Below are 15,506 nucleotides of genomic sequence, written 5' to 3' on the forward strand. Positions count from 1 at the left end.
CCGCCTAAGAAGTGACTTCCTGTTTCGATCCAGCATGCCAAAATAAAAGCACACAGCTTGTCTCATTGATTAGTTCAACAGGTACTTGCAACATTACAAGAATATAATTAAATACACACATTTAAAGTGTTTTGTCTGTTCATAGTTAGGCAGAAAGGAAATTCAACTAATGAATAATATGGTGCTTTTATTTTGGCTTTCTGGATCGAAACAGGAAGTCACTTCTTGGGCGGCGTTGTTATGATTTGAAGTTATGCACAGAGTCAATTGTGACAAGTCAGTGCTTTACTTCTTAATCCCACCTGAACCGAAAACATTTTCTCCAGTTTTGTTTTACCCAAATCTAGAAGCTAAAAAAAACGACACAAAACTAACAAAACGGTGCCAAAAAAGTGTCAAGAATGCGCAGGAAAACAAAAAAGTGACAAAAATGTTCTGAAAACGCAACAAAACAGTTATGAAAACACAACAAAAAAAGCAACAAATTACCAACAAAAACATCACAAAAAAGCGTCAAGAAAACATAAACAAAAACGCTTCCAAAATGTGACACAAAGCGGCGACAACATGACATCACTTTTGTAGATCTTAGCTTTCAAATGAGGCGTTACACTGTTGCTCTCCAGTCGAGAAGCTTTAAGATTTGGGTAAAGCCGAACTGGAGAAAATCTTGCCCTTGGTTCAGGCGGGGGGTAGAGGTTTAAATAATTGTCTAATTTAGTTATCAATCATCAATGTCTAAAGTTTTGATTACTCATATATATAAATACTTCATAAACATGACCTGTCTGTGTCCACGGATATGATGTCAACCTGTTCAAACGAAACATTACTTTTACTGCTAATAAATTGTAATATTGATTGATTCACAGTTACAAAAACATTTGGGACAATGTTCAATATTTTTCATGTTCTCAAGATGGTCATTAATCAGTCCCATGGCTAAAAACCATTCCAACACTGTCCCAGTCAACTCCTAATAGGTGCTAGAACCAGCCTCATTCTGGAAGTTCTTAGCTTCCAAATGATGGATTGGCCTGTTCATGTCATGAAACTTGTGCCTGTGTCTCATCTGCAGCTTAAGGCGACCCAAGTTCAGCTGTAGTAGTCACGATTAGAAAATCTGAAGTTCGACACATCGAGGCAGGAAAATATCTTGATAAACGATATTATTGAAGACCTTTTTATGCCTCAGAAACTAGCTCTGAAGCTTAATGGAACAGGTCACCGTTTTTAAATAATGAGATATGTTCTTACCTTAGCTTAGACGGGTTGATATGTCGCTGTCTGGTCTTTACACGTGCCCTCAGTCACGTAAACAGAGCGCAGACCGCGTTAGCATATAGCCAGCATAGGTATAGCTATAGTTGCTACCAAGCTCTTTCCCTATTTAAATATTTTTACATGAACCTTTACACAATCCAAGTAGAGTCTCACATAATTAAAGATGTCGATTTTAGGCGGATTAAAAGAGGAACTATATTGCAAGGCGTAGTAATATTACAATATAGTTCCCCTTTTAAAGGAATAGGCCACCGTTTTTACATACTAAGATATGTTCTTAGCTCACTTTAGACGTGTTAATATATCCCCGTCTGGTCTTTGCGCTCTGTCACGCAAACGGAGCACATACGCAGCCTCTCCCACATGTCACATAGCTCCGAAAAAGCTCACGATAGAAGCTTCCAAGCTCTTCCACGTGTTCCCTATTTAAATAAAGTTACGTGAAGTGTTTTCATGCGAAGTATATTTACACAGAAATGTAACATGTCGATTTTATAAGCAAATAAAAAGGGGGACTATATTGTGAGGCGTAATGATACGAGGAGTAAAACGTCCGCGTAGTAACTCCTAAAGACTTCCCCCGCTCACTTCCGTCAATAACCTTTAGGAGTTACTGCGCGGACGTTTTACTCCTCGTATCATTACGCCTCACAATATAGTCCCCCTTTTTATTTGCTTATAAAATCGACATGCTACATTTCTGGGTAAATATACTTCGCATATCTTTATTTTGAAACAAACTCTTCAGAAACTTCAGCTGCTATAAGATGGGAAGCTTTTAAGGCTTTTTTAAGAGGCCAAATATTAAGCTTCACCACCACCAAATCCAGGATGTTGCGGCAATCTCTTGAACAATTGGAAACCAAGATTAGCACTTTGGAAAAGAAAGTTTATGTGGAAAAAAGCATGCAGTGCGAACAGGAACTGTTACTCTGTAAGGCTCAATATAATGAAATAACAGCAGGGAAGGCGGCTGAAAGCTTGAAGAAGGTACATCAATCATTTTATGACCAAGGGGAGAAGTCTGGGAGGTTACTAGCTTGGCGCCTGAAGCAACTCCAAACAGAAAGGACAATTAATTCCATAAAAAACATTAAAGGTGAATTGGTAGTAGATCCTCAGGGAATAAACAACACTTTTCGTGAATTCTACCAAACGCTCTATAGTTCAGAGTGTCCAAATTCTGATCATTCACAAAAGATGTTTTTGAATAATCTCAATATTCCATTGATTCCCGAGGAACTCAAGATTAAACTTAATGCCAATATAACAATGAAGGACATTTTGGAAGCAATAGACTCAATGAAATTGGGAAAAGCCCCGGGCCCAGACGGCTTGCCAATAGATTTCTACAAAAAATTTAAATTCAAAATTTTAAAGCCACTATTGGAAATGTTTATTGAATCATTTAAAGAAAGCACACTGCCACCCAGTTTGAGGGCCGCATCGATAACATTGATACCTAAACCTGGCAAAGCTAGGGATGTGTGCCAGTCGTATCGACCAATCTCCCTTTTAAATGCAGACACAAAGATTCTTTGTAAAATATTAGCTCATAGGTTGGAGGAATGCCTCCCCTCAATAATGAATACTGATCAAAACGGTTTTATTAAAGGTAGGCAAGGATTCCATAATGTTAGAAGACTAATTAACATATTATATGAAAAACGAAATGCCCCCGATTCTGCAATACTATCACTAGATGCAGAGAAGGCCTTCGATCGGGTCGAGTGGCCATATCTGTTTGAAATTTTGTCCCGATTTGGTTGTGGTGAAACCTTCTGTGCTTGGGTAAAGCTACTCTACTCCCAACCAACAGCTGAGATTCTTACAAATAATATTATTTCTAGCCCCTTTAATATATCCCGTGGGACGCGCCAGGGATGTCCTCTTTCGCCCCTTCTTTTCACAATGGCTTTAGAACCATTTGCTATTGCTGTTCGAGGACATACAGACATTAATGGTATTACAGTGGGTAAAATAGAAAATAAAATTGCACTTTACGCTGACGATGTCATTCTATTTTTAACCAAACTGAATCATTCCCTACCGGCAGTTCAAGATATTATTAAAGTATTTGGAGGTTTTTCTGGATACAAAATTAATAACTCTAAGTCTTGCTTGATGCTTCTTAATGAATTAGAGAAAACAGCATTCTCGGACACACTTTCAGCATTTAAACTCACAAATTCTGTAACTTATCTAGGAATTCAAATTGTGCCAGATGTTAATAAAATAAGCGAAGTTAACTATGACCCAATCATCCAAAATATTACCGAGTCTATAGATAGATGGTCAAATCTACCTATATCTATAATTGGCCGTATTAACATTGTGAAGATGAATATACTTCCTAAACTTCTCTATTTATTTCAAAATATCCCATTACCGGTTCCACTAGGTCTTTTTTCAAAATTAAAGTCAATAATTACAAAATTTCTTTGGAATAATAGGCGTCACAGACTTCGATTAGCACTGCTCTACTTGCCCTTTGACCGGGGTGGGCTCAAAGTTCCGAACTTTGAGTGGTACTATTGGGCAGCGCAATTGAGAATGATGATGTTTTACTTTTCTGAACAACCACCAACTTGGGTCGAGATAGAATCTTCCTTATTTCACATTGAGCTACCCTTGAGTATGTTTCTGTACTCTGCACCAATTAAAGAGCTTAGGAAGAGAAATCAAAATCCTATTGTAGGTAATATGATCAACATTTGGTATAAGACTCATACAGTACTGGGACAAAAAAAATATTTTTCTCGTTATAATCCTATCTGGGGTAATAATAAGTTCAAACCTGGTTTATCTGATCCGGGATTTCATATGTGGGCAAAAAGGGGGCTTGGAAAACTTGAAGACCTATACCATGATGGTGTAATGATGTCTTTTGAGCAGATAAAAACTACATTTAATATCCCCAATTCTAACTTTTTCAAATATTTACAGGTGAGAAACTTTATTTCAACCTCACAAAATAACAAGTTAACTTTGCCTCCCCTTTCAATTCTTGAAGAAGCTGTTTTTGAATATCCTTATACCAAAAGACATGTTTCTTACTTGTACAATTTGTTCATTATTTCATCTACAGAATCCTCAGCTAACAGACTAAATGCTTGGAAAGAGGATCTTAGGGAGGACATTTCTTTGGACGAATGGGAAGCACTGTGTTTAAAAGCCCATACTCAGACTGTAAATACAAGATTACAACTTTTACAGGTCAACTGGATAATGCGTACATATATATCTCCTGTCAAACTACATTCATTTGATAATAATATCCCAGATACATGTGTAAAGTGCAATAATGCAAAAGGTACCCTGTATCACTGCATGTGGGAATGTGAGAAATTACAGGAATTCTGGGGGAGCATTGGACAGGCTATTAATACTATGCTAAACATTACAATACAAAGAAATCCCAAACTGTTCATATTAGGAATTTATCCAACAGATATTTTTATACCCAAAAATTATAAAACTCTTATTAATTTTGGTCTACTTCACGCTAAACGTTTAATAGCACTTTTCTGGAAAAAAATGGAATGTCCAAAAGAAGGGCATTGGGTACGAGAAATGGCATCAGCTCTAGCATTAGAAAAAATAACCTATATTTTGAAAGGTAAAGGGGATTCATTTGATCAGATTTGGCAACCTTTTATTACTTATTTGGAAAGGGTGGATCTGTCACATATCTTGATGGAAAGTGGAGATTTGTAACTTCATAAGCATTGCATAGCATTTGGAGTTTTGGAGTGATTTTATTTTATTTTATTTTATTTATTTCATTAATTATTTTTCTCATAATTTTTACTACTGCACCTTTGGGGGGGGGGGGTTGGTTTGTTGTGGTATGCTTGGGTCGGGCTGCCACTGTTTTGTACGCTTCCATACACTTATATTTTATTATTATTATCATAAATACTCTGATACATTTTGTACTTCTGTCAAAGCCTGTAAAACAATTCCTGCTTTTTGAGAAAATTCAATAAAAATATTGTTGAAGAAATATACTTCGCATGAAAACACTTCACGTAACTTTATTTAAATAGGGAACACGTGGAAGAGCTTGGTAGCTTCTATCGTGAGCTTTTTTGGAGCTATATGACATGTGGGAGAGGCTGCGTATGTGCTCCGTTTGCGTGACAGAGCGCACGGACAAAGACCAAACGGGGATATATTAACACGTCTAAAGTGAGGTAAGAACATATCTTAGTATGTAAAAACGGTGGCCTATTCCTTTAACCACCTAGAAAATCAACATGTTTAATTTTGTGTGACTATACTTGGATCGTGTAAAGGCTCATGTAACTATATTTAAAAATGGACAGAGCTTGGTAGCAACTAACTTCACCTCAGTTTGGAGCTATACCTATGCTAGGAGAGGCTATATGCTAACGGAATCTGTGCTTTGTTTACGTGACTGAGGGCAACCCGTCTCAGCTAAGGTAAGAACATATCTCAGTATTTAAAAACAGTGGCCTATTCCTTTGAAAATTAGTTTTGTCCGAAAAGTACTTTCTCTTGAAATATCCTAAACATGAAATACAATAAAACACAACTTACTTTGAGTAATAAATATAAAGCTCAAAGTACATTATAATCATGTACCATTACAGTTTAAGTACTGAATTGGAAAAATGGGAGTAAAAAGTGCAAATACATGTACAGGCGATAAATATTGAGCCCACAAATGTTTTGTTTATCTGTCATTTATTGAACGGTAAGTCAATATAGTAATTATCTTGACTGCCCTACTTCTAAGCAGATGTTTGTGAGGGCTCTCATCCATCCAGGAAGCATTCATTGTAGTGTAGCTAAACCGTTGACTGGACTGGGTTGGTTGAGTTGGTCAGAATGTGAAAGAAGAAGCTTCTGTGTATAGAAGCAAAACGTCCTCAACTCAACCAACCCAGTCCAGTCAACGGTTTAGCTTCACAACAACCACAAAGGGCACATCAAGCCAGTACTAGAGTGAGATTTCTTTAAGGTGCGTTTTATGAAGCATCTTTTGGTTTTGATGATTTATTTTTGTTCCATTTTTTTCTCTTTGGTCAAGAAATGGTGGGTCTGTTACTGAAAAGCATGACCAGGGAATAAAGTGATGTTGATTCTGATGTTGACTGTTTTGCCTGTTTAAACTATTTATCTATATAAAGCAGATGTACACATTGTCAAGGAGAGTCTCGATCCCTAATTTGTTTACCTCATCTTCTTGTGATTGTTCTTCTTTAGCGCCGGCTCCCTGTCGCCCTTCTCCTTCTCCAATCGCTCCTTCTTCTCTTTCTTCGGCTGCGACGGCAACACGAACTGCTGCGTGACCTGCTGCTGCGTGACCAGCTGGGACACCGGCCGGGGCTTCCTGATGTGGGACGTCCGCACGCAACACAACCACCAGAGGGCGCGCATGAGGGAGCGAGACAGAGAGAGATGCAATACAGGGTCAATGAGGCCAGAGTTTTATGATGCACTGGAGAGGGTAGAATAATGGTTTGTGTCTATTCTGAGAACACAGAGAGGGGAAACAACATGAAGAGGCGCAACTTTGCTCTCATGTCTTTCTTTTATTATTTGCTAATAGTGCTGACACATATTTATTGCCATGATACAAGAAATGAGTACAACTTTCAATAGAGCTTGTGTTGTAAAAATGTGTGTGATTCCTGGCACATTCCTTAATAATAAACAAATGAAGATTTGAAAATGTGAAATACCAGTGTTTTCGTTCACGTAAAGTGAAAGTAGTCACTCACAAAATCAGCTGTTAGGGCAGTGGGGTGGGGGTTTGTTGATAGGGAGCTACTGCCCTCTTCAACTGGTCCGGTCTACACCCTGGCTTTTTAATGCACTACATCAGGGGTAGGCAACGTCAGGCCCGGGGGCCAAATCCGGCCCTTCAGCATAGAACCTCTGGCCCACAGGGTGATCTTAAGAAATATTGTTATACAAGTAAGAGATGAAATACCCGTTTAAGTACAAACATTCTTTAAGTATTTCTTAAGTTTCCTGGACGAAAATCCCAATATGTCGTATATAATGTAAAACATTTGCATTTGCAGGAAATGGTTCTTTACTTTGAGCTACAATGATGAGGTTCGGCCCTTGGTGTTTTGGCAATGATGAAAATCAGCCCTCCTCGACACAGACTTGCCTACCCCTGCACTACACTATTTAGGGCTTACATAATACAATGTACATAAAAAAAAGAAAAGAAAAAAAAAGAAAGGAAAATTGTATACAAATTAATACTATGGTAATGACAACTGGGAAGTAGCAAGATCATGGACAATATGTACTGTATATTAAAGTGGCTTTTGAACATGAAACTACTGACTTTTGGTAATGTTGACAATGTTTGGCATTGGTAACCATCTGAAAGAAATATATCAATGATTGCCTTTTATTACTTGATTTGTACCAGACCTCGCACATGAAACGAGACCGTTGATGTTGTGCTTCGTTTCTGTTAATCGTATGAACACTTCAAACAGTGCTTTGTACGTTTGGTCTGTGTTAAAATAGCCGCTTTGAAGTGGAACAAACTCTCTTTTGCCAATGAGGCAAATCAAACTATGATGCTGCTAATAGGGCTGAAAGACATATCGATATTGTCTTGATATCGAGATATGAACATTCAAGATATCAATATCGGAAAATAAAAATAAATCGTTGAACATTTCAAATATTAAAATCAAAAAAGCAAAATATACACGATATAGATTTTCATCAATAAAACTGCACTCTTTTGTATTATGATTTTATTTTTCTGAAAAATTCTGAGTTTTCACCTAACCCATAGTTATATCGTATCGCATCGATATCGAGATATCTGACATGAATATTGAGATATGAAATGTTGTCCATATCGTTCAGCCTTAGCTGCTAATTGTATGATTATTAACGTAATTACAATAGGATAAAGTGAAATCATAAATGGGTACGTTGTGTGTATGTGTACAATACGTACTACGAAAGTTAGAGGCCGATATGATACGTGTTGTGATACAGTATTGTGAAACATTTGAAAGACATAACAGAGTCATGTGTTGCTTGTACCACGTAAAGTGGTAAATTTCTGTGCTAAATTAAGCTAAGTTATGCTTTAGGTTAGGACATGCAATCCCACATTTTTGATATATTTTTTAATATATATAATTCACCTTTTAATCAACTTGTACTTCCTCCCTCATATACTATGCAAATAAGTTTCATCTCAGGTTACAATTTTAACACAATTGATGGTAAACGTTCATCATCGCTGTAGAGGAACTTTTCAACACAGGAGAACGGAAAAGGCAATAACCCACAGATACGCGGGAGAAGAGGCACCATAATGCAGATTAATGAGGTAAAACTACAGTGAACACACGGCACACGGAACAGTGTCAGGACTGCTTACACGATGGCATAGTTCAACCCTTAATATGAGCAGCTTGAGGACAAATGTCTAAATAAAACCTCCAGGTGACAGGCGAGAACGAGGAACCCGCGTGAACCAGCCCCAGCGAGACATTTAAAGGGCTCATCCTGCCGTTTTTGGGAAAATTCGAAGGACACTCCGAGATAACAGTGTTTGCATGTCATTTCAATTTCAAATGGTCTGAATAGGAATTTGTTTAACTCTAAACAAATGTAATCCAATTGTTGTACCACTGCATTTGCAACACACAATATGGTTAATTGCAAAAAGAAAGAAAGTGCTTTACATGGGAGATTCGGAGCCATAACATATAGTAATGTGACCAATACAGTTGATTTGTACACTATCCATGCAAAGAAAGACATCTGTACACTCAACATACTACACTTCATACTATCAGGAGTGTTCCAGAGCTTGGGTCCATCCACACACAGCAAACAATCGACCGCCTCACTTCTTCTAACTGGACTTGGGCCACCACCAAAGACGTTTGAGCAGAAGAACGCAGCGCCCTGACAGGATGGTGCACAGTCAGTCGGTCAGAGAGATAAGCAGGAGACCATGGACGTACAGTATGTTCCTCCACACGAACATGAGGACTTTGCACTCTGTCCTGAACTCAACAGGGAGCTAGTGGAGAGCCTGGAGAACAGGAGTAATGTGGAGTGTTTGAGAGAAGGCGAGCTGCGGCACTCTGTACCAGCTGAAGGCCTACGGAGAAGGGATTTATTAGGTTCATAGTAGAGGGCGTTGCAAATAGAAGGGCTTTACTTTGGCCTGGAAAAAGCTCCCCCTCACCACCAAATTGGAGATGGCAGTACATAAGAACTCCCAGGTTTGTCACCGAAGGAGAACACTGGGGGGTAGATGGACCAAAGCTGGACGTACCAGGGGGGTGGATCAGGAATCAAGATTGAAGGAAATGTAGTCAGACTCAGAGAAAGTAGTCGTAAGTATTTAAAACTGCTCTAGCCTGCTTGTTTGTCTCGTGTTCAGTGTAGGGGAGAAACAAATGTTAAAGTACTCTTAGTTTTCAGATTGCAAAACTCTCAATAGTAACAGATTATGTCATAAAACACACATTAAAGGGACTATACAGAGTTTAAATTAATGTTAAAATTAAGTATTTTCCTCCCCCCACATGTTCCAACAATGTTTTAAGGGGCACAACTGCCTCTAAAACCCCGCACTGTCACTCAAAAAGGTGTTAATTCGGGTCCCAAGTGCCGTTATGCACGTGTTTATTATAGAAGGTGCAGTTACACGTATGACCTGAGGTGGCAGTAGTGAGTATAAAATGACGAACTTGCATCTAGCCCCTTTAAGGCAAGTGTTTACTCTGTAACTAAATGCAATTTCATCTTCTTCTGCTCATGCTCAAACCCGCTGCAGCCACGCGACACCTCCCTCCATTTCTTTCATTTTCTTTACTTTGCGAATCGTTTTACATAATCCAACACACGGCACCATCATTCACAGCTCAGTTCATCATCAGACCGAACATACAGTCACATCTTTCTTTCGCTTCAGTTCTGCCATTTGGATCAACCCTGCTCTCAGCAAATGGAAATTGTGTCGTTGTTATTGTTTCTGTCCGTTGTCTTGAGCCAAGTTATGTTACAATAAATAAATAAACAGAAAACATGAATACACATCTCATAAAATAATCTTTATAATATTGGTCACAGGCAGCTTTAAATTCTATCAGTTTTATAGCCTGGCAGAGGGACGGTAGGTAACTGCTGCTTGAGTGTCAAAGCCCGCTGACCGACAGGAGGAGGGTGTGAGCAGACGCACCTGTCGGCGAATAGAGCTGCATTAAAACAAACTAATAAACTAAACTCAGTGCTATTAGGGTCAGTGGGACGGGGACACTGCACCTCGCCTCTGGCTTCAAACCGGGAAACCATTAAGCATTTCCAACAGACGAACCTCCTAAACGCCACATTTCTATCCGCCTCAAAACGATTCATTATGCAACTGGCCCCGGCACTGCTCTACATGCAGGAGGCTGTGCATGTGTGTGTGCGCGACTGTGTTCTTGGACCGAGAAGTGTAGCCCAGAGCCGAGTGTGCTTGAAAAGGCCATCTGTTGACTAAGCCCACAGTTTGAGGGCCTAGTAGGAGCAAGCATTGCACAAACACATTAACACCAGAACCAGTGTTATAAATCGAGGGTACAAACATGCACAGATGCAACTCTCGGTGTGTCTGGACAGAGAGGGAAACTGGAAGACAGAAACGAACAAAGACTTTATTGGGAAATGATGAATGCAAATGCGGAAACTAGCCCCAGCTGCAAACAGAGGTGCACAGACTCCACTGAACAGATGAGGCGTGAGGAGGACTGAGCCAGACGCCATTATGAGCCAGAGTTTACGGAGCATAATAGCTGAAACTCAATGCAAGTGAAAGACGAAAGGCAAAGGGTTATTATGGAGTAGATTAGACGATCAGAGTGGTCAACAAAACTATTCTATTGTTTTTTCTGCTAGTTATGTTTGTGATAATGTGGGTTTAGAGTGTGCGATACAAATGTATTGTTTGCACAGCCCTGGTGTGGGTAATGATAATAGTACTAGGGCTGCTCGATTATTGAAAAAAAAAATAATCACGATTATTTTTGTCATAATTGAAATCACGATTATTCAAACGATTATTTGTTGCCTTTTAAAAAAAGTCTTTATTTTATTTATATATTCATTAAAGGGATATTTCAGGATTTTTGACATAGGGCCTCATTTCCTAGTTATCCAGAGTGTTGCTTATTTCTGGAGATATTTTTTTCTTAAATTCATGCAGTTCTTATATTTGAAGAGCTTAGTGGCGCTAGGCTAGTGCAAGGCTAGTGCATTTCTATGGTATCAGCTAGCCTGCATTAAAAACAGTGACCCGCTCCACAGTGCACCTGAGGGAAATCACTTATAACGCCAGACTAATCATATAAATGTTTGTGTCGATAGAATCATGTTTGAAATATAACTGACCTTCCATCACATGAATTACTGCATTTTGAGGGAATATTTTCTCGCAGATCACTCCGCCGCTGTGTAGCTTATACAACCACGAAGCCAATGCTGCTCAAATGTAAGTTATTTTAAAGGCAAAATAGTTAGAATAATTCTATTAACACAGACATTTATATGGTTAGTCTGGCGTTATAAGTGATTTGCCTCAGGTGCACTGTGGAGTGTGTCAGACTGTTTTTAATGCAGGCTAGCTGATACCATAGAAATGCACTAGCCTTGCACTAGCCTAGCGCCACGAAGCTCTTCAAATATAAGAACTGCATGAATTTAAGAAAAAAATATCTTCAGATATCAGCAACACTCTGGATAACTAGGAAATGAGGCCCTATGTCAAAAATCCTGAAATATCCCTTTAATAAAAAAAACTATGCTGAATATTTTCTGTTTTCTGAACTGTCATAAAAGTACAAAGGATTTGAACTTATGTCACGATTGAGGAGAGGTCTCTGTTTCACGCCTGCCCCCTGCTGGCCAGCCCTCACACCTGCGCAAGTAAACTGAGCAGCGCGGCCTGATGACATCATCACACAGCGCTGTTTGTTTTTATGCCAGGCAAAAGCATGAGCCATGGCATGTGAAATGTGAAGGGAAAATAATCCCAGCGCCATGAAATAATGCAAGTCTGCTTTGCAAAAAATAAAATAAAAAATTGAATAAAAAATAAAATGAAAAAAAATTGAATAAAAAAAAATGACAAAAAAAAAAAAATTGAATAAAACAAAAATGAAAACAAAAATTGATTATGCAAATTTTGTAATCGTTAAGTGTAATAATCGAAATTGTCATTGAATTTTGATTAATTGCACAGCCCTAAATAGTACTACGTTCTTGCTGGGCTTGAACCAATATCCTACTGATTCCCAAACATCCTAACGCTAGACACAACTGCTGCCCCTGACGATGCACTAAATAATCACTATATTCATCCAGCAACACCAGAAAACCAGCGCAACAATTGTAATCCACCTGCCGCAACTCAATTATACATCACAAGCCTGTATAATGTTACCTCTATCACACCTCCATTACGACCACACCACCGCCGCGCTTTCAAATCCACATTCTCCTCTATTCACACTCCATAAAGCCCTATCCGAGCGTGCTGACCTCTGTGTGAACTCTGACAAAAAAAGAGAAAAACCTGCAACAACAAAGTTGGCTCAGATGCGCTTAATCAACTGTCCTTCAGCGTGGGTTTGTACCACAAGCACACGGTGTACGAATGCACTGAACTCAATCCATCCAAACATTAGCAGGAGCACCTGGCCCAAAATGTTTGACAAAAGAGCCACGGTGGCCTATTTAGTTAAATTTAGTGGCTTTCCCAATCTCCCTTTCAGTGAATACAAACTACAGCTGACTTGTTCTTGGGGCATAAGACGTTGTTTAGTAATTCGAGGGTGACCTAAATTTGAGAAAAGCTTCAAAGAGAGCCATCAAGACCAGAGTTTTTTTCCCGTTATTTCATTTCATTCGCAGAACATGAAATGCAAATGGGTCTCCTGGCCTACATAACTGTTGGTAGTGGAGATGGAGAGATTCCCAAACGTGTCTGACGTGTCAGCACCATTCTGAACAAGTGCTGACAACTAAAAAAAAAAGCTTTTATAAGCCTCTTCGCACAAGTAATTTGCTTTTAGTTTTGACATATTCTATTCCAGTGTCTCTTAACCGGCGGTAAAGGTTGGGCTGAAACATTCATCATATGCGTATCGAAATCACACTATGGCTGCTCGCAATGAGCAAATCGCAAAGGCTGCGTTCATGTGACATCACAACTTTCTAAAGAGCCGATAGTTTAACATTGAGGTGGAGCAACTGACGGTAACTATGGTAACTGCGGTAACTGACAAAATGCATATTTTTATGTCTTTGTTTTTTTGGCTCATATCTCAGTCATTACTGGAGGAATCCACATGAAACAAAAACTGTCACAAAGTTCACTATCTCCTCTGTCAGCACATATGAACTAATGTCCAATCATTTTCTCTGAAAAACGTCAAAAAGTGGTGACAATATGCGAAAACATGACCGTGATGTTGTCCAATATAAAGGACTTGCAGGCATAAAAATACTATCACAGGTTTGTGAATCCAATCACGATCAAATACTGATGAGGAAAAACATTTGTCAATTTTCGTTTTGGAGATTTCTTACAAAAACTGCATTTCTCCCATTGAGTTGTATTGGCCCTGCCCTCCACCTGACATTATGACATTATCACATTCTAAATCGTGAACGCCACCTATTATGCAATGTAGCATACTATACAAACAACAAAATATCCAAGGTTTTTAATCTGTATAATCTATCGTAGACTTCTACAAACATGTTCTAATAATCTGCTGTTTAAAGGAACAGGCCACCGTTTTTCCATACTGAGATATGTTCTTACCTGAGCCGCAGTAATTTCTTTTCACTTTACTGCACGGACGTCAAAGTGCTCCTCAGGTGTTATTACGCCTTACAATATAGTTCCCCTTTTCTCCCGCTTAGAAAATCAACATGTTTAATTTTGTGATCATGTAACTACTCACGTAACCGTATTTAAATAGGGAAACGTGGAAGAGCTTGGTCGCTTCTAACTTCACAACGTTTGGCCCCATAGAGCAGAGGAGGAGAGGCCAAATGCTAACAACATCTCTGGTCTTTTTGCATGACTGAGCACACGCACAAAGACCAGACAGGTACACATGAACTCGTCTAAGCTCAGGTAGGAACATATCTCAGTATGGAAAAGCGGTGGCCATTCCTTTAAATGGTGTTATGTAGCTGTTTGGCTGCCGTTTATAGAGTCAGTTTAACCTTTGCCTTGTTGTGTCTGATGCTCTGGGAATAAGAGTTGTCTGTAATGCTTGTTCTGTGGGTATTTTCTGATATGTGGGTACATGTTTCTTTATAGTCTGACAAGCAGCAGTAAATAGGTTTAGCAGAGCTGATAGTAAAAACAAAATAATACCCAACATAAACCTGAACCCTTTTGAATGCAGGAGCGTCTGAATCTCTGCACACAGCAAATCGTTTCCATCTTTTTTCAAGACAGTTGTTTATTCGCAGAGCGGACGAGGCATTTCCTCTGAGATATAGTTGCATCATTTACCTTTAAAACTTTCCGCACCTCTTTACACTTGTGAGTTTGATTAGCTGTGGTGTCGGTGTATGTAGATCTAGTTTGGGTCTGGTTGAGGCTCAAAAGGCAAGATTTTTCATAAAGTAAATATTTTCTGGATAGGTAACTTGATGTAAAAAGTTTATCTATGAATAATGTAGTGCGTGGATTCACTTTTCATGCCACTGTCAGAAAATATAGAGTGTGGTAATTGTGAAGCCTGGGGGGGCGAATGTGTCAGCACCCAAAAATAAAAGCTCGACTGGTGAAGCTCTGCGTTCTCTTTACCCGAAACGGTTTAAACGGATTTTTCATACCAGTTCAGACCGGTGTGAAAGCAGAGCAGACGGCACGAGTGAACGATTTGAGCTAAACAGTTGGTTAGCGGTTGTAGCTTGTTTCTTTATATTATCTTTTTCTTTTTCCTTTATGAGCACAAAGCTTTAAAGGGATATTTCAGGATTTTTGACATAGGGCCTCATTTCCTAGTTATCCAGCGTTGCTAATTTCTGGAGATATTTTTTTTGTGTAATTCATGCAGTTCTTGTATTTGAAGAGTTTCGTGGTGCTAGGCTAGTGCAAGGCTAGTGCATTTCTATGGTATCAGCTAGCCTGCATTAAAAACTGACCCACTCCACAGTGCACCTGAGGCAAATCACTTATAACG

The 15,506-nt window shown here is 39.0% G+C and overlaps 1 protein-coding gene across 1 annotated transcript in view; it reads right to left on the reverse strand.

Moving 5' to 3' along the window:
• yaf2 (YY1 associated factor 2) overlaps window positions 1–15,506 on the reverse strand; it is a 31,584-nt gene that overhangs the window by 874 nt on the left and 15,204 nt on the right. The window contains exon 3 of the mRNA XM_079552541.1: window positions 6,488–6,643. Within this exon, the coding sequence (XP_079408667.1) occupies window positions 6,488–6,643 (156 nt within the window). The remainder of the gene's footprint in view (window positions 1–6,487; window positions 6,644–15,506) is intronic.

Source organism: Gobius niger (genome assembly GCF_951799975.1).
Source record: "Gobius niger genome assembly, chromosome: 2".
NCBI classification, from domain to species: domain Eukaryota; kingdom Metazoa; phylum Chordata; class Actinopteri; order Gobiiformes; family Gobiidae; genus Gobius; species Gobius niger.